At 33.6% G+C, this 23,681-nt stretch overlaps 6 protein-coding genes across 8 annotated transcripts in view; 2 read left to right on the top strand and 4 right to left on the bottom strand.

Annotated features, from left to right (window-relative positions):
* LOC115245288 (endoplasmic reticulum aminopeptidase 2-like) overlaps positions 1-3,749 on the bottom strand; it is a 4,309-nt gene extending 560 nt beyond the window's left edge. The window contains exons 1-5 of the mRNA XM_029823536.1: positions 3,673-3,749; positions 1,860-2,399; positions 1,153-1,596; positions 506-668; positions 7-42 (exon numbers count right to left, since the gene is read on the bottom strand). Of these exons, the coding sequence (XP_029679396.1) occupies positions 7-42; positions 506-668; positions 1,153-1,596; positions 1,860-2,395 (1,179 nt within the window). The 5' untranslated portion in view covers positions 2,396-2,399; positions 3,673-3,749. The remainder of the gene's footprint in view (positions 1-6; positions 43-505; positions 669-1,152; positions 1,597-1,859; positions 2,400-3,672) is intronic.
* A 689-nt stretch (positions 3,750-4,438) lies between these two features.
* Positions 4,439-7,168, top strand: LOC115245266 (cytochrome b reductase 1-like). 3 transcript variants are annotated; one of them, XM_029823501.1, is made up of 5 exons: positions 4,439-4,584; positions 5,352-5,570; positions 5,653-5,864; positions 6,300-6,457; positions 6,544-7,168. In XM_029823501.1, the coding sequence occupies exons 2-5, from the start codon at positions 5,354-5,356 to the stop codon at positions 6,695-6,697; spliced, it is 741 nt and encodes a 246-aa protein (XP_029679361.1). In that variant the 5' UTR covers positions 4,439-4,584; positions 5,352-5,353; the 3' UTR covers positions 6,698-7,168. The 3 variants fall into 3 exon arrangements, with proteins under 3 accessions (XP_029679361.1, XP_029679362.1, XP_029679360.1); XM_029823502.1 differs by lacking the exon at positions 4,439-4,584 and adding an exon at positions 4,614-4,766; XM_029823500.1 differs by lacking the exon at positions 4,439-4,584 and adding an exon at positions 4,799-5,189.
* Positions 7,169-7,377: 209 nt separating this feature from the next.
* Positions 7,378-10,716, top strand: LOC115245262 (chitinase-3-like protein 2). The gene is made up of 6 exons (XM_029823496.1): positions 7,378-7,906; positions 8,301-8,564; positions 8,652-8,933; positions 9,032-9,268; positions 9,351-9,774; positions 9,911-10,716. The coding sequence occupies exons 1-6, from the start codon at positions 7,848-7,850 to the stop codon at positions 10,094-10,096; spliced, it is 1,452 nt and encodes a 483-aa protein (XP_029679356.1). The 5' UTR covers positions 7,378-7,847; the 3' UTR covers positions 10,097-10,716.
* Positions 10,717-11,130: 414 nt separating this feature from the next.
* LOC115245260 (signal recognition particle 54 kDa protein) lies at positions 11,131-14,712 on the bottom strand. Its single transcript, XM_029823494.1, has 9 exons — positions 14,264-14,712; positions 13,616-13,792; positions 13,262-13,491; positions 13,027-13,177; positions 12,799-12,947; positions 12,340-12,601; positions 12,125-12,233; positions 11,771-12,037; positions 11,131-11,551 (listed from the first exon to the last, which is right to left on the bottom strand). The coding sequence occupies exons 1-9, from the start codon at positions 14,339-14,341 to the stop codon at positions 11,454-11,456; spliced, it is 1,521 nt and encodes a 506-aa protein (XP_029679354.1). The 5' UTR covers positions 14,342-14,712; the 3' UTR covers positions 11,131-11,453.
* Positions 14,713-14,902: 190 nt separating this feature from the next.
* Positions 14,903-17,532, bottom strand: LOC115245261 (COP9 signalosome complex subunit 1). Its single transcript, XM_029823495.1, has 5 exons — positions 17,332-17,532; positions 17,024-17,116; positions 15,817-16,938; positions 15,598-15,732; positions 14,903-15,473 (listed from the first exon to the last, which is right to left on the bottom strand). The coding sequence occupies exons 1-5, from the start codon at positions 17,356-17,358 to the stop codon at positions 15,396-15,398; spliced, it is 1,455 nt and encodes a 484-aa protein (XP_029679355.1). The 5' UTR covers positions 17,359-17,532; the 3' UTR covers positions 14,903-15,395.
* Positions 17,533-18,099: 567 nt separating this feature from the next.
* LOC115245287 (homeobox protein MSX-1) lies at positions 18,100-19,809 on the bottom strand. Its single transcript, XM_029823534.1, has 3 exons — positions 19,660-19,809; positions 19,051-19,626; positions 18,100-18,455 (listed from the first exon to the last, which is right to left on the bottom strand). The coding sequence occupies exons 1-3, from the start codon at positions 19,795-19,797 to the stop codon at positions 18,381-18,383; spliced, it is 789 nt and encodes a 262-aa protein (XP_029679394.1). The 5' UTR covers positions 19,798-19,809; the 3' UTR covers positions 18,100-18,380.
* Between the last annotated feature and the right edge of the window lie 3,872 nt (positions 19,810-23,681).

The following is a 23,681-nucleotide window of genomic DNA, read 5'->3' as shown; positions in this document are numbered from 1 at the left end:
CTGAACCACGAACAAATCCAGCATACGGGATCCTTCGAAAAACTAAAGAGATGACAGTTTTAATATACGAATAAAAATATTCAACATCGACAAAGCACTACTATATATACTCGCTAAAATAAGTTTTACTATTATATTAGATTTATAGAATTATAAGAAAATATCTATAAAATAATATGCAATTTAATTGTTTGAGATGAAACATATATAATTGAATTCATGCAAAAGGATGCCTGCGGACTTCTTTTACGCCATCCTAATAATTTAATCGCATGTTTTACGTTATATATATGCGCTATTTTTCTGTGTGAAATATTTTCTTTTTATATTTTACTTCAAATTTTATAAGAGGATTTGAAAGAATTGAATAGTTAATTTTCTATGATCTTAACGGAAAGAACAAAAAATTTACAAAAACTTTAAAATTACATTGTAACAATATCAACAAATATTTATTTAACTACGTAAGAATAAACTATAATTTGATAAATATATATGAAATAACCTTATCGATAATATCCACTTCTATCAACGTAACCAATCCGTCTATTAACCAAGATGACGTATTACTGAGACATTGATATATTAGTTTCTGCGTTATTAAGCTCTTTATTCGCATTTGGTTTGCTTCATGATCCGATTCTTCACAGTGCATAACATCTATTTCTCTAAAAATTATATTTATATAATATTGTATAAAATATATCAAAAAATCTTATATAAATTATTAAGAATATTATTTAATAATTTTGTACGTCGATTATATTGCAAATATATTAATTCACTGAAAGAGCAATTTCCATAAATCGGCTCATGTCTTTATTAACGTGAGTGAAAAATAAGAATCTGATAAATTTTAATAAGTAAAAAAGCAAAGAGAGAGAGAGAGAGAGAGAGAGAGAGAGAGAGAGAGTTCGTTCGTTCGTGAATTCTCTTAAATAAATTTGAAAATATATGACACCAGTTTTATGATTATTCCATAAAAATCTATGAAAACCTGATAAGTCTATGAGAATAAAATGGCAAAACTATGATTATTCTCTACATATAAAAAAATAGAAAACATACAATATTTTTTTATTTAAATCGTCAAAACTAATTTTATTTTTCAATGAAGATTAATATCTTATTTTAATTATATGCATATTTTACCTATAAAAAATGAGTCCTGGACTCATCATACCATCTTCTACGTTTGGAATTATAATGTGCATTGTCGGAAAGGAACACTCTATGTGCCATTTGTTTTTTAGATAGTTAAAGACATCATAGATAATGTCCCACATATGATCCATGTGCCACTGCAAGTCCTTTCTGTACCATATTTGGATGTCCTTATATTCCATATGAGTAACAGAAATGAAGTCTTTCAATACGATAAACACGAGATAATTACGTGTCATGGAAGTAATGTGATATTGCCATGACTTTATGCCATTTTCACTTGTATACTTTGTTTCTTTCATATTTGACACCAAATTGTATATATAATGCCTCATGGTTATGGTTAAGTTGAGCGTTAATTCCAACCGGTCTAAACACGGAAATATTAATTGGGCCGCGATTTTCTGAAAATCGTTTATTGCAACTATCCACCTATAACATTTTATAATGACATATCTCAGACGATAAATCAAAAGAACTTACAAATGCATTTTATGTAAATGATATGTTTAAAAAAATAATATTTTTAGTCATGTATAATGCGTTTATGTTTATACATGTGTTTATGTCTTTATAAAAATAAAATAATTATATATATATATATATATATATATATATATATATATATAATTTTTTATAAAGAATAATATAAATGATATCTACAATAAATACAATATACTTTTAATTTTACTCACCTTTGTCGCTCTGAGGTCGAGTACGAGACTATGGAGAGGCCTACGATATCATTTAAACCGCCCACAAAATCCGTCTCTATAGTATAAAGCCCTTCTAATAATTCACTCTGGAAATAAAGATCATACGATTGCGTATCGTAATCGTATGAATATTTTTGTATTTTGCCGTTCTGACATTTTTGTTTATTATTCATTACGAATATCAATCCATTTATTTGCGGTTGTCGTAGGCGTAATTTTATGTGTCGCATTGGACGAGTGATATTAACGACGACAGTGGATTTGCCGTAGAGGGCAAAGTTGTTATCGTTTTGCTGCGCCTCGAGATGAAATGGTGCATAACAGTGTCCGTTAGAAGATTTCTCGACAAATAATGTTAATTCGACATCATGATTCACTGGTACTACGTAGTCCGAGAAACAAGGAGTAACCGCAAATGGTTCATCTTTCACATTTTCTTCGATGAAAACGGCTGTCGTAACGAATATTAAGCCGCTGCTTAATAACAGTCTCAGAAATGCCATGTAAATTGCCATGTATCTGCAAAAATATTTCTTTATAGGAAAAAAGAGAAATGCAAATGTAAAATACAGCGCCGAGGTTTTATTCTCATCGCGTAACTTTTATATGAGAATATACAAGAAAGAACATATGATACAAAAACGGAGTAATTTCTATTAAAAATATATAAGATCTTTCTATGTATTTCTTTTTAAGAAAGAATTAATATAATTTTATGTATACAATGCATTTTTTATTAAATTTAACAGAATTAAGTTTAATCAAACAATTTTTTTTATTCAAACTCGCTTTCTTTAAAGTTATCAAATTTGTTAATCAAACTGTATATTTCTTATATCTTGCATTTTATCAGCTGAGATTCCATTGAGATAAGAGGAGCTTTTAAAAACACTTGATATTTAGAAATTTAGAATCTTTCGAGAAAAGAAATTTATAAAATTATAAAATTAGTTTTCTTGAATCAATCAAATAGATAGATATTTGTAATTGGCATATGTCAACATGCTACTGTTAAAATCAAAATATTATTTCTTCGATATACCTATTTTCTGAGCAAATCAGATCGATTTCGATTTGAACACTAAATAAATATTCTGTCTATATTTTTTATAATACACATATGTCTTTTTTGACGATGCAAAAATTGATATTCGTTGTTCAATCATTGTTTTTTCAGGATATATTTAACATAATCTTGAAGATCATTAATTATATAAGTATTTATTACGAAAAATGTATGACATAGAATGTAAACGTGCCGCTAATTTCTATGTATATAATACTAGAATATTTAATGCAAAGTAAATGTAATGACTATAAGAACATAATAATAAACATGAATGTAATTAAATATAATAACTATAAATGTCACAATTATATAAACACACACACGCTGAAAAACTATTTGTTTGATTCCAAAAAAATTTCAGGACGTTTCAAAATAACGTACGTTAATGCTTAAATCAATGTTCATGTCAGCTACAATAGAGAAAAAGAAAGACCGAATGTGTAGTTCTATTTAAAAAATAATGACGTTAATAATATTTAAAAAGATGATTTTTAAGAGAATAAAACTATATTTATAATATTTTCGTACTTTAAACTATTTCGTATTCTAAACTTCACAAATTTTAATAAAGAGCGATGTATAAATAACGTTCTATTTTTAATTGAAATTCACCCCGTATATATATTAAAATTGTGGCTCGCTCTGATTAGAATATAATTCTTTGTGACAATTAACAGTTTGAAGGCATTATTATTAATATATATATCTAAATATAAAGTGTACCTGGACAATCGCAATCTTGACGTTTTGAAAGACTATCGAAAACTAACGACGATGCCAATAAAGGACATGGGATATAAGCACGTATAGTGTCATGTAAACAAATTGTTGAAGGTCGTTAACAGATGCCTTACTTAAACATACGTAATCTAACAAACTCGCTACTTTCACATCTAAAATCGCGTTTCTTAAAAGACATGTAATTGAGCGAGAAAAAAGATTAGAGAGGAGAACAAAAAGCTCTAAAATACGTACGTCATGTTTAAGATTTTTTGAATATCGGAGGAAATCATAGCCAATCGGTAACATCGCCATATTACCATACATTGATGTAACATTATACTGACGTTACCGACACACGGGATGACAGTACGTTGACGTTTTCGACCATTCGATCATTCTCGATTTTTGTTGATTCAAAGTAATCAATATATGTTTTATTTATGGCATATATAATGCGATATTAATTTCACACATAATTTACAGTTATTCCGATGTTTAATAAGTATACATATGCACATTTGTACACGCGATATCATATATATTATATACATCATCTTTTTGTAAAATGCCTTTCCTTGTCGATACATTTAATTTCCTTGATTTCACCGGCATTCCGGCTTAATTTTCTCACGATGCGAAATATATTATATTTTATCATTGACAAATTTATTCTCAACGCTACTTCATTTTTTTCTCCTCTGTACAAAAACTTTAAAATGCAAATTTTTCTTTAGCTCGAGGAAAAATCGATGGAAACTTGAACGTTCTATTTATTATATGACGACGCAGTACGACGCCCATATATATATGCATATATATGTGTGTGTATATGTGTTGATATATATACATATATATGCACTACGTACTTGTTGATATCTGCGCGGCAAGCATTCGCAAAAAACTAAAAGAAAGGTACGTATACGCGACAGATATCTCGTTGATTCGTTGAAAGCCTTTTCTCTATATCTCGCCTATATTACATAAATATTATCGCGTCATCGAGAAACCAATAAACTGATAAGAGCCGATATTCAAAGTGTATTGGTCCATTTAAGAGATAAAAGTGACCGCTATCGCACTCCTATATCAGCTGTGTATGTTATGACGAAACATATGTTTCAATCATCTATAATGACAGCACAAGCACACACGCTTTGTCCACGAAACGCTGATATTTTTTTTATTTCATTTTATTTCTCGCATATAAACAAAATGTGAAGATTGATTTGTTTCTTTTTGCTATTATCTTAATTGGTGTATTAAATATGTGACTATCATATATTTATAGATGGCAATTTGTTTTGTATAATCTATTGTGTTGTCTGTTTATATAAAGATATTTTTTGTTCCATCTGTTTGTCTTCTACCAATTCTTTCGCTCTTGACCTGTTGCTTCCAAAAAAATTCGTCATGATAATAATAAATAAGGGGGAAGAATATCATTACAATTATTTAAGGGTTGTTTAAAGTTGTATACATAATGTCAAACTATCCATATGAATATGCAAGATGTCTAGGTATATCCATCCATTAAGAATTTCATAAATTTAATGTTGTAATATAATATTCGAGTATTTGTAGAATTATACAAATATAGCATACGCACATTTTCTGTTTTAAAGATCTACATTATATTTATCTCAACATTTATGTACGCAATGAGATATAAAACATTTCAGATATGGATCAAATGGAAGAATCATCCCAAGCTCATTTTTTGGAAGGTTTCATTCCGCTTCTCACTCTTCACGAGACATGTGGTGCACTTCTTATAATTTTGGTAATCATATGGACGAGTTACTATAGAGATGGTTTCTCATGGACATCTAATCCGCAACTTGAGTTTAATTGGCATCCTTTGTTAATGACTATAGGACTCGTGTTTCTGTATGCTAATGGTATAATATATACATAGAGTTGATTGTCTCTCATCATTATAAGTGTATATGTAACATAAACAATATGTTTTCCATTCATTAGCCATGCTCATCTATAGAACGCAAAGAAATGTCCGCAAACGCCGACTAAAGCTGACTCATGCAGGAATGATGTTATTTATTGTATTATTGACAGTGATTGCTTTAGTAGCGGTCTTTGACAGTCATAATTTAGCTTCGCCAAAACCTGTGCCAAATATGTATACGCTACATAGCTGGGTGGGATTAACGACTGTAATATTATTTTGCTGTCAGGTAAATCTATGAAAATTGTTTTCAATAATTTTGAATTGAGAAATACATGTGTTAATTATATCTCTTATTTACAGTGGGTTGCTGGATGTATCTCGTTCCTCTTCCCTGGGTTACTGTAACATAAACAATATGTTTTCCATTCATTAGCCATGCTCATCTATAGAACGCAAAGAAATGTCCGCAAACGCCGACTAAAGCTGACTCATGCAGGAATGATGTTATTTATTGTATTATTGACAGTGATTGCTTTAGTAGCGGTCTTTGACAGTCATAATTTAGCTTCGCCAAAACCTGTGCCAAATATGTATACGCTACATAGCTGGGTGGGATTAACGACTGTAATATTATTTTGCTGTCAGGTAAATCTATGAAAATTGTTTTCAATAATTTTGAATTGAGAAATACACGTGTTAATTATATATCTCTTATTTACAGTGGGTTGCTGGATGTATCTCGTACCTCTTCCCTGGGTTACAATCTCCATTACGATCTTCTTATATGCCAATACATGTGTATTTTGGCATTGCAACTTTTATTGGTGCAATCGCATCGTGTTTATTGGGACTCAACGAGAAAGCAATTTTCACATTGAAGTATATAGCAATTGATTTATCAAAAAAATTAAAAAAGGTAACAAACAATCAAATATAAAGATGCATTCTCCTACTTTAAATTTCAGGTATCAATACCAAAACTTTGTGGGTGAAGGAATACTAATAAACTGTATAGGATTGCTATTCATATCATTTGGTGGCTTATCTGTATATTTGGTAACGCAGGAACGTTATCGACGTTTACCAAGACCCGAGGATGACGTCTTATTGTCTCGCTGATATACTAATTTCACTGCTTCCTGTGATTCACTTCACAATATTATATATCAAATACCAAATCTCAAATTCAACGAAACGTACTTACTACAAGTTTCTTAGCTATTGTAAGTTTTATATATAATTTATAAGGCTGATTTCTGATTAATTAAAATGATACATCCGTTTTAATTAAAAAATAATGGGAAACGATAATAATTTATCGAATCTTTTTATTACATTCTATTTAAATTTTTTATTAATTGTTTTTCTTTTATATTTTATTACTTAGATAAAATATATATTTTTACGTATGTGTGTGTGGTGCTATATATTATGTATAATATTTACATATACTTTGTTACACGCATACATGTATTTAACATGTTATATTTTTAAATTATTTAATTAATATATATACAAATGTGTAATATATATATAATATATATAAATATGTAATATGCAAAAAAAAAATATATATATATGTAATCTCAAGAGCAAATCTGTGCATATCATTATTTTTCTACAAAAAAACCGATTTGCGACGATATGATTGATACACATGTGAATCAAAATTTATAACTTCGAGATCCCCCCTTCCTCGTGTCGACAGCTAATGTTACATCTATATATTTTACATGTTCATGCTTTCAAAGTCTATTATGTAACCAAAATGAACAGACCTCTATAGATACACGCCCCCTAGAAATACATTTCCGAACCAATCGGCGATTCGTGCGAAAGAGCAACAACATTTGACACATCGTCGCATGTATTGTACGTACATACATATGCGCACACATGTATACGTTGGTTGATCGCGATTATTGTTGCCCGTATATATATTCGGTAAATCGCGATGGAACACACCCATCACGTTATGCAATTGTCGTAAATAACGCGAATTCTTCGCTCGTTGACTATCCGTGATCCGTCTACGTATGGATACGTAGTACCGATATCTACGTATGATCTCGGCTCGTTTCGTCAGTGTGTTCGAACGCTTTGTCTCCGATTATCAGTAGCGCGCGATCCGGAACGGATTGTCAAACGGGTCGACTCTATTGTCGATAATAAAAGAATAGCGTTCTTTCGATCGCCTGTCTAATTGGTTTTTTAAGAAGGAATCTGTCGTGGACTCTCGGCAATATAGTAAAAATAATAAAATCATTCAATGGTTAACCAAATACCTGTGCCACAGGCCAAATATGAATTACTAACCGATATAAGACAGTGAGTACATATATCTTAATATATAATAATACTTTTTATCATGTATTAAAAGAGAGACGAGAGGAGGGCGAGTGTATCGCGCGTTTGCGTAAACACGCGCGTATTCTTCGGGGTTGCTTAATGAAACGTATCCGTTTGTATGGGAGAGAAAGAGAGAGTGTGGGAGAAGGACAGAAAATTTTGTATCGATTTTTCGCACTACGGCAAATTCATACGTCATTCCTAGCTTTTGAACTTTCACGCCTCTCGTCACGAAAGGTCATCGCGATTAATCGAAGATTTTGCTTCGCATAAACGCGATGTTCCACATCCGTGACGGTCTTTTATATGCGCGCAATTACTCGTATTATTTGGATATTTCGATGCAACGTAATACAAAATAAATATCTTTTAGACCACGCTGGAGAACGCAAGTCGTTTGTCTTACTTTGACATTCCTGATCGTCGGGATTCTATTTATTACGCGCGCTTGGTTCGGCATACTCGTTCTGAGGGCCCCGAAAGCCAATAGATTCGTGGAGGAACAAATTGACAATGCCAAGATTGCTACGTGGCTACGTAGGGCTCGGATGTACGCCGAATCGACGAAGGAGAACCAGAATGCGGACAGGAACACAAGTGTCGGTGCAGCGGAACAATACCACCGCAATACCACCAGGTGAGAAAACATTTTTCGATCATCCAAAATCTATCTAGGATACATGCGAGTCTGTGTACTTATGTCAAAAATCTATCCTATATTTAGCCAGGTCATCGTATGCTACTACACAATACCGTGGGACCTGAACACGTCGTGGGAGCTCAGTCCGTCGCACATTGACCCTCATATTTGTACGCATATTATCGTGGGTTTTGCGAGCGTGGTAGACAACATGCTCGATATAGGAGACAATGCGTGGGTGTACAAGCAAGTAGTCGCTTTAAAGAATCGCGAACCTAAATTGAAGGTCATGATCAGCGCCGGCGGAAATAATGAGCTCCACGATGGATTTTCCGAGATGGTAAAGACACATGCAAATAGAAAAAAGTACGTTTTCTCATTGATTTCCCATTGCTGCACATGTACGATACATGTAATACATTTTAGAGAATACATATAGTTATTGTTAACATCTTTCTGTCCAGATTTATAAGATCTGTATTAAATGTAACCAAGACTTACCATTTGGACGGCTTTGACGTTGACTGGGAGTTTCCGGCATGGATAGGAGCCGACGATCGTGAAAAGATACATTTCGTGCAGCTGTTACAGGAATTACGAAAGGAATTCGATCGTAGTGGACAAAAATTACTCCTGACAGTGGCAGTCGCGGCGCCGCAGGCTATTGTAGATCAAAGTTATAGTGTTCCTGAAATGGCAGAGTATGCGTGTTACATAAAATAATATAATTGTAAAATATTTGAAAAACAATATCATAAAAAAAAATATTTTCTATCTTTACAGGCACGTCGACTTTGTGAATCTCATGTCATACGATTATCATTTCTACGTTTGGTACTTCCCAGTCACAGATCTGAACGCTCCTCTCTTCCCTCGTTGTACAGAAACGGGTTATTTATCCACATTAAATGTGAATTTCTCTGCTCAATATTGGGTGGCCAAGGGAATGCCACGGGAAAAGATCGTCGTCGGCATACCAGCTTATGGTCACTCTTACCAGTTAGACAATCCATTGAATCACAATTTACAAGCTCCAACTAATGGATTCGGAAAGCTTGGCATAAAGGGCTTTGTAACTTATCCTACAGTTTGTCAATTTTTAAAATCTGGAGCTGTGAATGTCTTCAACAAAGAAAGTCGTGTACCATACGCTTTTAAAGACAAGGAATGGATATCTTACGATAACGAGGAGAGCATCTACTACAAGGTATCGTATTTTCCTTTGTTAGAGCAAAATATATATTGAACATTATATTTATATGATATTGCACTGTGTGCAATATCATATAAATATAATCTTTAACATGTGAAATAAATTCACATTTGAACTATTTATATTGCAGAGTACATGGATTCGTACAAGTGGCTTCAAGGGAGCTATGATTCTGTCTTTAAATGTTGATGATTGGAATGGCACTTGCTACAGCACAAACGAAACGTTTCCTTTGACGCGTACGATTTCGAAAGTATTTAAGGAGTCGGACAGTAAGCAGCAGATTAATAGGATTGGACAGTTAATAGGACTGTAATTTCTCAACCACGCGCACAATGTCGATTAATCTATCTAGCTGTTCTTCGAAAGCTTTAAAGTATTTTACATTGAAACGAATGCATTACCATTGAAAATGTTACATTCCTATCTAACATGTCACTTGATATTTTACACTCTATCTCGGTTGCTCAAAGATCTTTCCGTACAAATAAGTTGCTAAGATATTTAAAGCACATACAGTATTATACATGCTCTAGTAGAGTGTAGCACTTGTACCTGTAATTGAGTCAAATCAAAGATATTTATAATATACGCGTTAATTATATATTATGCGAAAAATGTTAAATATAATATTTCCTACGTTGTTATCATATATTTATCATATATTGTTATTATTTCATATTTCATAAGGAAATAGATATCTGAGATAATATATCGTGGATTAGATAATATTAAAGAGAAACAACATAAAAAATTATATAACCAGTTTAAAAGAAAAAACGTGCCATTTAATTAAAGATTGTAAGCATGTATAACAAGATCTGTCATCTGTTTTAGAATAAAGATCTGAAACTCGCGAATAATAGTCTAGCATTACTTTTGCTACTATCATTAAGTATTACTTACATAGACAAATAAACTAATTATTATTAATATTAATATATGTTAATCATTGTGCTAATATTCATAAGTATAAAACATATGACTGTGTTTTTGCCTGAAACTTAAAAATAATAACTTAAATTTTAATTATATTTTTGTTTTAACAAAATATATATGCAAATATAAATGTTTGCATTGATAATCATATTTATCATATTTACATATCAATTGCACTTTTATTATTTGATTGTAACAACATCAACTAAAAATATTAATTTTTTATTATGCAACATATATATGTATACTTTACATAATAGAAATATAATAGATACTTTCTCTCCATATAAAGTTATTTAACTCTATATTAAAAGGATAGCAAGCAACAAAGTCGTTTAAAAAAATAAGTTCAATAAAATTTTAAAATACAAGGATATATAAGGGGCTATAAACAATGTCGGAATAAGTTAATGTTTCCATTATGACATGAACTTTAGCATATTTTGATAATTTATTGCATTTACATCAAAAGTATTTTTTTTTTAACGATTCGATGAGCAATTGAAAAAATGATAAAGTATGTTGAAGAATCGGCTATTAATGTCACTGCCGTTACATATGATTTTCGTGATGCCATTATTTATATAAAACACATTCAACGATTGAAAAGAAAAAGGCTTTAAACACAATTCCTTCAGTATCGTAGTTCAAATACGACGTAATTTTCTCGCAAGTTGTATATAACGATACGTAACGTCCTTAATGGCAGTAATTGCACTGCCTGGAACCTCTTCTCAGGATTTACCACCAAAACCTCCCATTAAATTTCCCAATCCACCTGCAGCGCCCTGTTGTAACTGTTTCATTATATTTTGCAATCCTGGCATCCCACCTAAAATAATCATGAACAACTTTTTGTAAAAAGAATGGCTACAAACTTTCAAGTATGAAATAAATTAAATTGACACATCTTTTTTATACTGTATACATTTTTTACTAAAACCTAACTCTTTAATATACATTTAAGAAATTATATAGTTCACATAAAAGTATACAAGAACATTTTCAACTTATTAATAGATTTAATCTATTAAAATATATCATTGCTCACCCATTTGATGTAGTACACGCGGATCCATCATTTTAGCCATTTGATGATTCAGTTTTGCCATTTGCGTTGGATTAACATTTTTCGCCATATCTCCCGCTTTGAATAAACCTTTTATACCTCCCATCTTCTTAACAACAGCTGCGAATTTTGTATATTGTGTAATTAGATCTTTAACCTCTTTCTCCGTTACACCAGAACCCCTTGCTACTCTCATTATTCTTCCAGGTTGTTTGCTAAATAACTTAGCTCCGTCTCTACTGTCTAATTCTAACATAAATATAGAACACATAAAATAATGCTGAGAAACTAAAGTTCATAAAAAACATAAAAGAAGCATCTTAAACAATATCAAACCTGAATCATTCATACTGTCCATAATAGTCATCAACCGCTTTAGTCTTGCCATTGATTCCTGCTCTGTTCCTTTTGACATAAAATCTTGACTAAATCCAGGAATCATACCCTACACATAATGAAACATTAGAAGCAATTATAAAATACTAGTGTATGTTACATTTTCAACTTTTAAAAAATTAATTTTTCTATTAACTTATATCAATGACATTTACCATTAATTGTGAAAATGGTCCCATCTTCATAATATTTTGAAACTGTTCATACATATCTCGTAAAGTAAATTGACCATGTTTGATTTTCTCAAGTAGTTCTTCATTATCATCTAGATTGAGTTCATTTACTTTATCAATAAGACCTTCAATGTCTCCCATACCCAGCAATTTACTAATAAATGGTTTTGTTTTAAATGGTTCTAAATCGTCTATATGTTCTCCTGTACCAACAAATATTACAGGACTTTGTGTCGCTGCAACACTGAAAAAAATTAAATACAAAGAATAAAAAGAGAGAAATGGTCTATTGTGAAAATAATTATTATTACAACCATTTATTCTAGTATATAATAAGAAGTAACTTTGTGTATCTTTTATTTTGTATAAATATAATGTGATAAACAATAATATATAAAATTACTAAACTAGAGAGAGAAATTGATAAAAAAAGAAACTCACGCAGAAAGTGCTCCACCACCTTTAGCATGGCCATCCAGTTTTGTAATGATGATAGAACCAACATTAACACGTTCCTTAAAAGCTTTTGCCTGTGCTTCGCAAGCTTGACCTATCGTTGCATCCATTACAAAGATTATATTATCTGGTTGCTACAACACATAAAAACTTATTAGAATTTAAAAAACTGGTTTTTTTATATACAAATAAAACAATGTATTATAATTTTACCACAGCATTGGCGACCTGCAACATTTCCTCAAACAATGATTCTTCCTGTTTATGTCTTCCACTTGTATCTACAATGATTATCTCATATCCTTCCTTCTTAAACATATCAACACCATCTTGGGCAATTGTTACAGGATCCACCTCTGTATAACTAAATTTAGAAAGAATTATGTATTAGTATGGATACATAAAGAATGAATAGTAATAAACATTTTCTGCTTCTACAATTAATTACCTTCCATAGAATGGTATTCTAGCTTTTGTAGCATTCTGTTTTATCTGATCGTACGCACCAGCACGGAAGGTATCGGCGCATACTAAACATGCCTTCCAATTTTTCTTAAGATAATGATACGCGAGTTTGGTACAAGTGGTTGTTTTACCAGAACCTTGCAAACCGACAAACATAATCACGTTAGGACGGCCTTTTACTGGTTGATACGCTTTTACACCAGGATCAATCAACTAAAAGAATTATTGATTAAACATATATTTAAATGCTAAGAACTATATCTGTTGTATTGACATATATTTTTCATACATCTGTAAATATTGTTGCCTTTAGAAATATATTAAACGAGAGACTAACCTTTACAAGTTCTTTGAAGACGGCGCTCTGTATCATCCGCCTTTTATTAAGACCACCAGCCATGTCTTCAAAATCGATAACCTGGCGCACATTTTCTCGTAATTTTTTCACTAATCTAATATTTACATCAGCTTCAAGTAATGCTGCACATATCTCCTTTAGCATAGAATTCAAAACCTGGAAAAAAGTATATTTGTTAATAAAAATGCATAGTAAAGATACAACTACAAACAATAGCGAGAACAAATTATAAAAGATATATACTAAAAGAACGATGGGCATATGTATATAAAAATAATATTAATAGAATATAAAAATAAAAAAGTAAAAAAATAATTTTAAAGAAATAATATTTTGAAGACGAGAATAAAATTCTTCGAAATTCCTATGGTATCTACTATATTATCACGCAATAAATTTAACACAAATCCAACCTACGATGTAAACATAAGTTTGACATATATAACGAGGTTATTAGAAATAATTAGAAATACATAGACATTTCTGAAAAAAGTGCAAAGCATCCTATGTTAGAATAAAGAATACAACGCTGGAAGATATTAAATTATGACAATTTAATTCGTTGTTTACAAACCGTCTTTGAGAATCATCTCGCCGTGGGAATATCGGATAAACACGCAAACTTACCTCCTCATTGATGACAGTCGCATTACTGAGCGACCGCAGGGCCGACGTAATTTTACGTCCGAGGTCCGCCAAAACCATCTTTGAGACGTTTTCGCTTTCGCGTCTCTCTCCTCAAAATAAATATAAATATATCTCGCGATTAGAATATTAACATATAAAATATGTCATGATATCCCAACTTGGCCAACACGGCATGACGACACATCCGGTGTCGGGCCGATCACGCGAAAACGACCAACTCTCTCGTCGTCGGAAGCAAAAACCTACAATGGTGATTCTTTTCATGCGCACGCTGACTCACAGAACGCTCGTTCGATTTGTTTATGCATCGCACTGACGAAACCTTAGTAGACATAGCCACCATCCATTATATCGATTAGAACACGCACGCGTCTGAAGTTTGGCATTTCCGAGTTGACGAAACGAGCGAGTCTGTTCGCTAGGGACTTTTGATTGTTACTATGATATCTAAAGCTCCTTCATATTTGCTTCTTCCATTTTTTAACATTCCTTGTAAATAAAAAATGAATAATTCCTTGTATATAAAAAAAACAGATATATATATACAATAAATATACAACGGAGATTAGATTTGCAATTATGGAAAAATACATAAATTATATATTGACAATACATATATGTGTATTTAATGTAATGAATTTATTCTAAATCCCAGCAGAATATGTTAGTCTTAGGTTCGTTCGCATCGTTTATATACGGAGGAACTTAAAATTAGCATCTTTCAATATATAATTTCCTTGTGTGAAACAGAACATATTAGTACAGTTTTTTTTAATTAATCAAAAAGTTGGTCTATGTTACACACTTTCCTCTGTTATGATTCCATAATCATGATTGAGAGAAAGGTTTACATATATATATATATATATATATATATATATATATATATATAAACTTGTATTTTAAAAACACAATGTAGCAATATTATATACATGCCATATATTATACGCTGTAAATGAGGTATAGGACATCAACATTGGAAAAAATGTAAATAACGCAATGTCGAATGCGGAGATGAAATCTTATCTCATATCTAGGTGATCGTGGCAGTTAACACGCATAAATATAAATTTTTTTTTTGTTTTCAGAACATAAGATATCAAACGACGTTTCAATTTTTTGCTGCTAAAGTACCATTTCCAGGTGCTACCGACATCTCACCTCCTTGCGTACTGTCGCGTTGAGGACTCTATCAAAATAAACAATGTGTTTTTAAATAGAAGCAAAATGTTTCGATAAAGTTTTTACAGTTACTGCGCGATAATGGAGGAACATGTATAATCTCAAAGATATTTCCTTTAATTATAATTTACCTTTACGTGAATTTGCTGTTTCAACATTGCGGCTCTTAAGATCAACATACGCGTACGCCTCTGATAATCTTTCCCAACGCTCATAGATTTTTCGAAAGTAGTGCTACGTTGATCGACATCCTTTGCGTACAAAATCTATAATAATTTCAAAAATATACGCTTAAAATATTGTTAAAGAAAAATATATTATGTGTAATCAAGTCTGCAAGCAGCACTTACCTTATTGTGTGAATCTATACGAGCTTGAATCTGACCATCGAGAATAAGTTGCATGAGCTCATCCTCCAATTCGGATACTGTTCTGTTGAATGCTGTTGCCATTCGTCTCATGTCTGCACTTAGGTAAGGACTAAAGTATTGTATCAAGGCCCTATTTCGAATTTGCGTATACAACAGATTCACGTGAGGTGCTATATACATATCCAAGAGAATATTATCCTTTATCTCATCAAGCAATTTCAAACAGGAGGCATACTTTGATTCGTAAAATTTGAATATTATATCTCGAAGTTGCGGTTCTAACTCTAAAAATAATTTGAAAGAACTACTAAATATAACTTGTTTTTGCAGTTCGTGTCTGTCAAAAGTAGCTAAAGCACAAAGTCCTCCATAGAGAGCCACGTTTCCAGGAGACAATAACTCAGGGCAATCGCAATGGTCTAAGGACGCTTGTAAAAAATGTTTTGCAGCCATCTTATACTTTCTTGTTGCCAATTCTGCCAAACCTGCTGCTACTTTTAATTTTGTAATTATGGCCTGATTATTATCTTTGCCGTGCAATTCCGGAAAGTCTGGTGTACCTTCAGCCTTGGTAACATAACTAAGTACGTGTGACCAATTTTGTAAATATACAGAAACCTTGATTACGTTTAAACACATATTCACAACATGTTTGCCACTGGTACAGTAATCTCGTGCTCTGGAATAGCATTTCAAGGCGTGAACAAGATCGCCGCAATTCAAATAATGATCTCCCAAATCATCATGACCTCTTCGTATGCTCTCCTTGATAGAATTGCTCTTGTAATTTTTCAGATCAGTATCAAATTTCTCCAATTTTAGAGCAGCTTTCTTTGATCGAGTCTCTACCCATGTTTGATCCATCGTTAACATATCTTGTGAAGTAGACTGCGCCGCCACATCTGGTAATCCAGGAGTACCCATAGCTTCAACGAGCTTTTTATGTAGCATTATATAAAGCGAAACATTGTACGTGGTCATCACATAAGTAATTGCCATTTTCAATGCTTCTATTCTCAATAATGGACAATGATCGGCGATATATACAAGTCTATGCAATTTTGCAAGTCCGGTATAACTGTTGGCGTATACCTCCAAATCCTGATGTTAAGAAAACATGATACAGTGATTGCATTTGTTTAACCTAAAATGAAAATCATTTTCAGATTAAAAAAATTTTACGTACCAACGTTGGATTTTCTACTATATACGGTTCTTCCTCAGCATTATCATTATCCTCTGTAGGAGCATCAACCTGCATTGGCTCCACGACATTTTGCTGCAAAATAAAAGGAACACACATACCAGAATATCATTCGCTGTCCGTTTTTGCGCTTGCGAGAGTATATTTTAAATGGCAATAGAGTTATTTAAATCGCAAAGAGCGATCGTGAGATGCGAGCGTGAATAACGTTGCGAAGATAACCCCGTGGTTTAAATCGTTCGATCTTGGAGGGATGGACGCCTGTTTCCCGATTGGAATTGGATAATTACCTGAACGTCGTGAACTTGCAACGGCATTATTAGCCTTATCCGTTATGTTAAAACCGTAATTCGTAGGGCTACTCTATGATGGAAAAAGATTATTGTTCGATATCTCGTGCCTATCATATACATATATATAAATTAAATATGATGCACACATATCCACTCGCGCAGCCGGTGTTGAGGAAGAAACGAGAGAGCGGCGAGCATCGAGACGACAAAACTGACCTCTCGCGATAGACATTTAAATTAAATGTCAAGTTATGCATAGAACAAGATCGGAGAGAAAACTTCTCTTCCTCTCTCTTTCTCAGACGAGATTTATATATATCTTTTTTATTTTTTTACTTTGTCCGATCTCTTTTTGGCGGGATCAAAATATTACTATGTAAATCGTGTCGATTTATCTCGTGACAATGTCATTCTCTTTTCATTTGATTTTTACGTATTTTTTGTAACTATTACATATGTTATTCGTGCAAAAATATTAATTTTGTTATAGCATGGTCATTTTTTTCTTTTTTTATCATTTCGGATGAATTATAGAATTGTTTGTTTTCGGACATTTTTTTTTTTTTTTTATTGTTTCGGGCGAATTATAAAATTGTTCGTTTTTGGTTTTGAAATTTGTGATATTTTCATATGTCTTATTATATATATTTACAACGCGTCTTTTATTTCTGACACAATGAAAATTTAACTGTATATTTATATTTTTTGTTATTTTCGATGATGATTTATAGCGAAAGGCTTATGTCCATTTTATTAACTACTAATATTCGCATTCTGTCGGTATCCGGCATCCTCTTAAAGCATAATGTTAGCCTCGCTTCTTGTCGCACTAAACAAAATTGGTCTGTACATTATTTTACATACATTAAATATATTTATAAATCTGTATTTGTACAAAAATCAAGAATGCATAAAATAAATAGTTGCAATATGAAAAGTCGAATCGTTTGAAATATAATTCGGATTCAAATCCTACGTCCTCGACGAAAATCCTCCACGACTTTGAACCTTGAAACCGTTGCAGAGCTTTATTCTATATTGTCCTGTCATCGCGCCACTATCGTGGAATTCAGCGATTCGCGTCTTTGTCTCGCTCGACGATTTTGAAACCAGATCTTTATCTGCAAAAAAAAGCAATAATATATATATAAAATCACATTTCGAATAAAGCCCTGCGCACAATAGAGGAAATATTAGGAATAGGAATAAAATATTAAATATCAGGAGGAGCAATTTGGAATTATTTTACTTCAAACAAGGAAACAGAATGGATTAATTATTTCTAATTTTTATTTTTTTATTTCATTATGGGTTAATCCATTCCGTTCTCTTGTTTGAAGTAAAATAATTCCAAATTGCTCCTCCTGATATTTAATATTTCATTCCTATTCCTAATATTTTCTCTATTGTGCGCAGGGCCTAATGGTTTCATGCAATCTCGCTACATTATCATGTGTCGATAACTTTTGAACAACCAATAAAACAGAAATCTGTCTTATCTACCAAAATTGCGACCGAAACATTTAAATTCGAATACACCCGCGTGAACGGAGCGAATCGATGGAGAATATCAACGTAACGCAAAGAATCTAATGTCAATGACATACATGGACAAACACAGAATTAATAGCACCGATCGTTCGCAGGTAAAACGTCTCAGACAGGAAGAGAAAGAAAAAGAGAATTTCCTATTTTTTTTTTTTTTTTTCGACATACTTTGCTCTGCGGCAGTCTCAACATCGCGGACATCTCGACGACGTCGTTTCTGGACAGGTAGGCGCTCCTCCTGTACCTGTCCTCCAACACCTGCAGCTGCGACGAGGAGAATGGGATGCGGGGACGATCGTCCATTCGCCGCTTGGTTCGCCTCTCGACGTAGGACCTCCTGGGTAATTTCGGCGGTCTGTACCGGGTGTACTGGAGCCACGTGAGATCGGCTCTTCGTATCTCGCTGTCCCGTTGCGTCGCGCCGACGACGAAAGGATCCGTCATCTCGCCTGGGACGACACGATCGGTGCATTCCTCGCGTCGCGTCTCTCCCTCGCATCGCGACGCTTCTCGTTCCTCGTTCGCTCCCGAGTGATCCGGGAAGCGGACGCGCGACTTTCGCGCGGGACTCTCGTCCAGCTCGACGCTCCTCCGCTCCCGATCCGCCCGCGTCTTCGGCGAGCAACCGCGATCGTCCGACAGTATACGGGATATGCTGAAATCCGTGTTCCTCATCCGTGCTTCGCTCGTCATCCCGAATGTTTCACTAAACCTTCCGAAGGACGAACTCCTCGCTATATATATATATATTGCGCGTATACGGACACATATGTCTCATGCGTGTGTACGCACACCTATAAAAAGTACGCGCTCCCGGGTCTCTATCTCGTGGGGCGCGTACCCCTCGTTTTCGCGACACGCATCATCCTCTTCTTCTCTCTTTCTCTCTTTGCGGCAAATCCAAATTAAACGCATAGTTGCACGCGCGATGGCTATCGCATTGCTCGCACGACAAGGGGGGTAAAGGGGGGGGGGGGGGATCGCGCTTCGGTTAACGCCGCGTGTACCTGTCCCATTGTTGTGCATGCTCTTATACCAGTGTATTATCTCTCTGACCGCATCTCTCCTCGGCTACTCCCCTGTAATAATAACAATGTAATTGATACTCGGTAGCGAGGGAACGAATCTCTTCTCGTCGAACGGAGAGTTTCTATAGGGCAGATGTCTCGGTGCATTGAGGCTTGTATAATTAAAAAGCCACGGGGGTCACGTCTCTAATCCGGTAATATATCCATTTCGATGATGTAAATATTGAACAGCGCTTGTGCGCCCAGCTTTTTCCGGTATACGTATTGTTACTTTGCCAGGCACAAGCTTATTCTAAAGTTAAACACGATACCGAGTAGTTCGATAAACGATTTTCTCAGTCTTTTTTCCGTTGGAAATTTGCAATTTTGATTAATCACAATGACATTGCAACGAAAAAAGACCTGTCGTTGGTTTTCTTGAAAGGCTTTATGTAAAAGCGCGATAAATTTAAAATTTAAAAAAATTAAAAATTTCGCGTAATTTGGTGACGGTTTGCTAAAACAATTCCTTCAATTTCCAAATAAAATCTTATAAAAATTCTCTATCATATTAGAATGCTCGATGAAGAAATTCGTATGTTTAAAAAGAAACTATAAAAGAGTAAAAAGAGTACAATTTACATATCGAGCCATGAATGAATGTAGATTATATATGTGTATATATATATACGGTGCTTATCTTTTAAATTATCGTCTTGGACGCACGAACGATCATCGTTTCTCAACGGATAGTATGATTACTCGGATTACTCCACAATTACATCATCATGCGTACTGAAATAAACCTTCGCCAATCGAGTATTTCTCCATCTGTAGGAAGCCAAGAATTCTTCTTGTTCTTTTTGAATTTCCATTCGTTAGACAAAGTATCAATTTAAAGTAGATAGATATAAAGTATATAGATCATCAATTTCAATAAAATATTATAAAATGTTTTTACTTTTCTTAATTTAACCCAGACAGCACAAAACGTCCTCAGGATCATCCTGAATATGTCCAGGATGGTTCAGGATATTTGTAGGATGTTTTAAGATATTATTATAAATATATTTTATGAAAATTTAATATGCATACATGATTACTTTCGGTTATGTAGGCTATTTAATATAATTTAGAAATTTTAAGTATTGTAATAAGTATTAATGTCCTATAAATGTCCATTGGATAACTCCTGGATGTCTGTAGGATATCTGCCCTGTCTATTATATTGAATGTCCTTTGGATTTCCAGAGGACATATACATGTGCAATTAATTGTTAACATTAATTTCGTTTAATATTAATAATTGAATTTGATGCGCACATTTTCACATATTCAAAATTATTGTTTATTTAATATTTCATGAGAAATGTTACTATGCGCAACATTCCAAAAACTTTACAAAAAATAGTATTCAACCGCTAGTTCGTTTGTTTACCGCTATGCGACGCGCAAACTCGTATTTGAGATTTGGTCATGAGAATTATATAAAGCTTGCAAAGAGCAACTAACAGGAAATTAAAAATATAATTATTTTTTATCAGTTCAATTTCTGATGCAATCCCAACATAGGGAATTCAGATTCAGATATTGGATTGTTTTGAAAATATTACACATAAACCTAAAATATTTATGTACAGCACGAAAACCTCAAATATTAAAGAACGTGAACTATTTTTAGTATTAGATTTTTAGTATTGGCAGTAAATAACAGAACGCAATCTTAATTTATATTTAAATTTTAGAATTTGTTCTTTTTAACGTGTGAAAAATATCCCTAACATATCCTATAGAAATCCTTAAGATGTTCCACAGATGTTTCACAGGATCTCCCTGGATTCTCCAGAGGCTAGTGTACGGCTATCATTTACTCTTCCTCAGGACATCCAGAGGAGATCCGAGGATTAAAATAGGATATCCTCAGGATATCCTACATGTATGTCCTGGATGCCCTTTGGACGTCCTAAGGACATCCTTGTGCTGTCTGGGAACTTATAATTTCTATTATCAACTATTTCCAATCTGTATTTTTATGTCGATTCTAACTATTTCGACAATCCTCTTGCACGCGAATAGAAAAATAGTCGTCGACAAAATATCTATAGGATATATATATACGGATCGGAGTCGACACTGAACGAGCACAAGGTCAATTATAATGAACTTCCTTATAGATACTATAATCCTTTTGTTTGATCAATAAAATTTAATAATTAGTTCGCCAATTTAATTGTTCAGATTTCCTAAAATGCAGTTAATATAGTATACAGGAAATAATTTATGTCAAGTGTAGCGCTGAATGAAAAACATTAAAATTTCCCAGGCAATGCGTTATTCGCGCGTTTATCTTATGCACGGTTCATATGAATTAAAATCGCGATTACGTCCATCGTTTGCCTTATCGCGCATGACATCCTAAATTGATTAGATTTTAGAAAAAAAGTATGTAATTGCGCGATAATTCGATATATTTTTCGGCAGAAGATAGAAAAGCGCGCAAGCCGAATATCGTGTCGAACGTATACGCGTTTGATCCGATAGAAACCAGCTTTAACCAGGCAGGTTAGGTTTCGGCGCGGGAGAGGAGAGGAGAGGAATACGGGGGAAGGGGAGTGGAGAGTGTCGGGGAGATCAAAAGCGGCGACTCGCCCCGAATCGTTCCGGCCGATTTCTGTCGCGTCAGCTGTTTCCCGGCGAGGTGGTAGGAAGCAGGACGGAACTTGTTCGCGAAGGATCGCGTTTTCCGCGGGAACACCGGCGCGGACGGATCATCCTCGCAATCGTAGACATCCCAGTGTATACCCGAGGATGCAGCAGGCGAACGGCAATGGTGCCCCGGTCTCGCCGAGGAAGAAACAGCGGACGTCCACGGGCGGCGGTTCTATATCGAAGGTCACGGTAGTTCTTGGCGCGCAATGGGGCGACGAGGGCAAGGGAAAGGTCGTGGACATGCTGGCGATGGACGCTGACGTCGTTTGCAGGTGTCAGGTATGTGTGTATCCGTCTCTCTCAGCGGATTCCCGGGATGTCGACGCGACTTCCCGCCTCTTGGGTCGTTGGCGGACAGAATCGGTTCCCCGAAAACTGCGCGAATGACTCATCTCCTTTTGTAAATGTAATCTCATATTTATTCAACATCTTTCGGAGAGGAGGTTAGTTAGGCTGTCGGAGAAGTGGCGCGTGTGTTCCAGGAAACGCTGATGAATATTCCCTAAAAGCATTCAAAGTATTCAAATTATTTCACGAGCGATTGTCTGTATCTTTAACGCGAAAAACGCTCGCGTCTACTATCCTTTTTTAGTTTTATTTTTAGAAATAACACGCGCGCGCGTCACCTGACCTGTGGATATTACAAACATCTCTATAGCCTTGTACTTGATATTACATAATAATTTGATGGTTTTTATATAGATAAAAAAGAAATCACAAAATTATAATGTAGTGTATCTTTGTGGTTTAAACATGATAAATAATCCACTCTTTCTTTATCTCGTTTGTTACAAGAATATCTGTCTCAACATAATATATACATATGATAATTACAGAATCAATGCTTTATGAATAATTATCCGATAATGTTAATGTAAGAAAATCAAGTTTTATGTAATGTCAGTCTACGCATATTCATATTTCTATGAAAAAAATAATATTAAATATATCAAGAAGAATTACTTCTTAGCTCTTTCATTTTTTAAATAAAACTTGTGACACAATTTTTTATATGTATTGTAGAAGATCTTACTTTACATTTCTTATCCCTCTTTTCTTTCTTTTTTTTTTTTAACTTTGATA

The sequence above is a fragment of the Formica exsecta genome, unplaced genomic scaffold, assembly GCF_003651465.1.
Source record: "Formica exsecta isolate Colony F162 unplaced genomic scaffold, ASM365146v1 scaffold933, whole genome shotgun sequence".
Taxonomy (NCBI): Eukaryota; Metazoa; Arthropoda; class Insecta; order Hymenoptera; family Formicidae; genus Formica; species Formica exsecta.
This window is presented reverse-complemented; position numbering and strand designations above follow the sequence as displayed.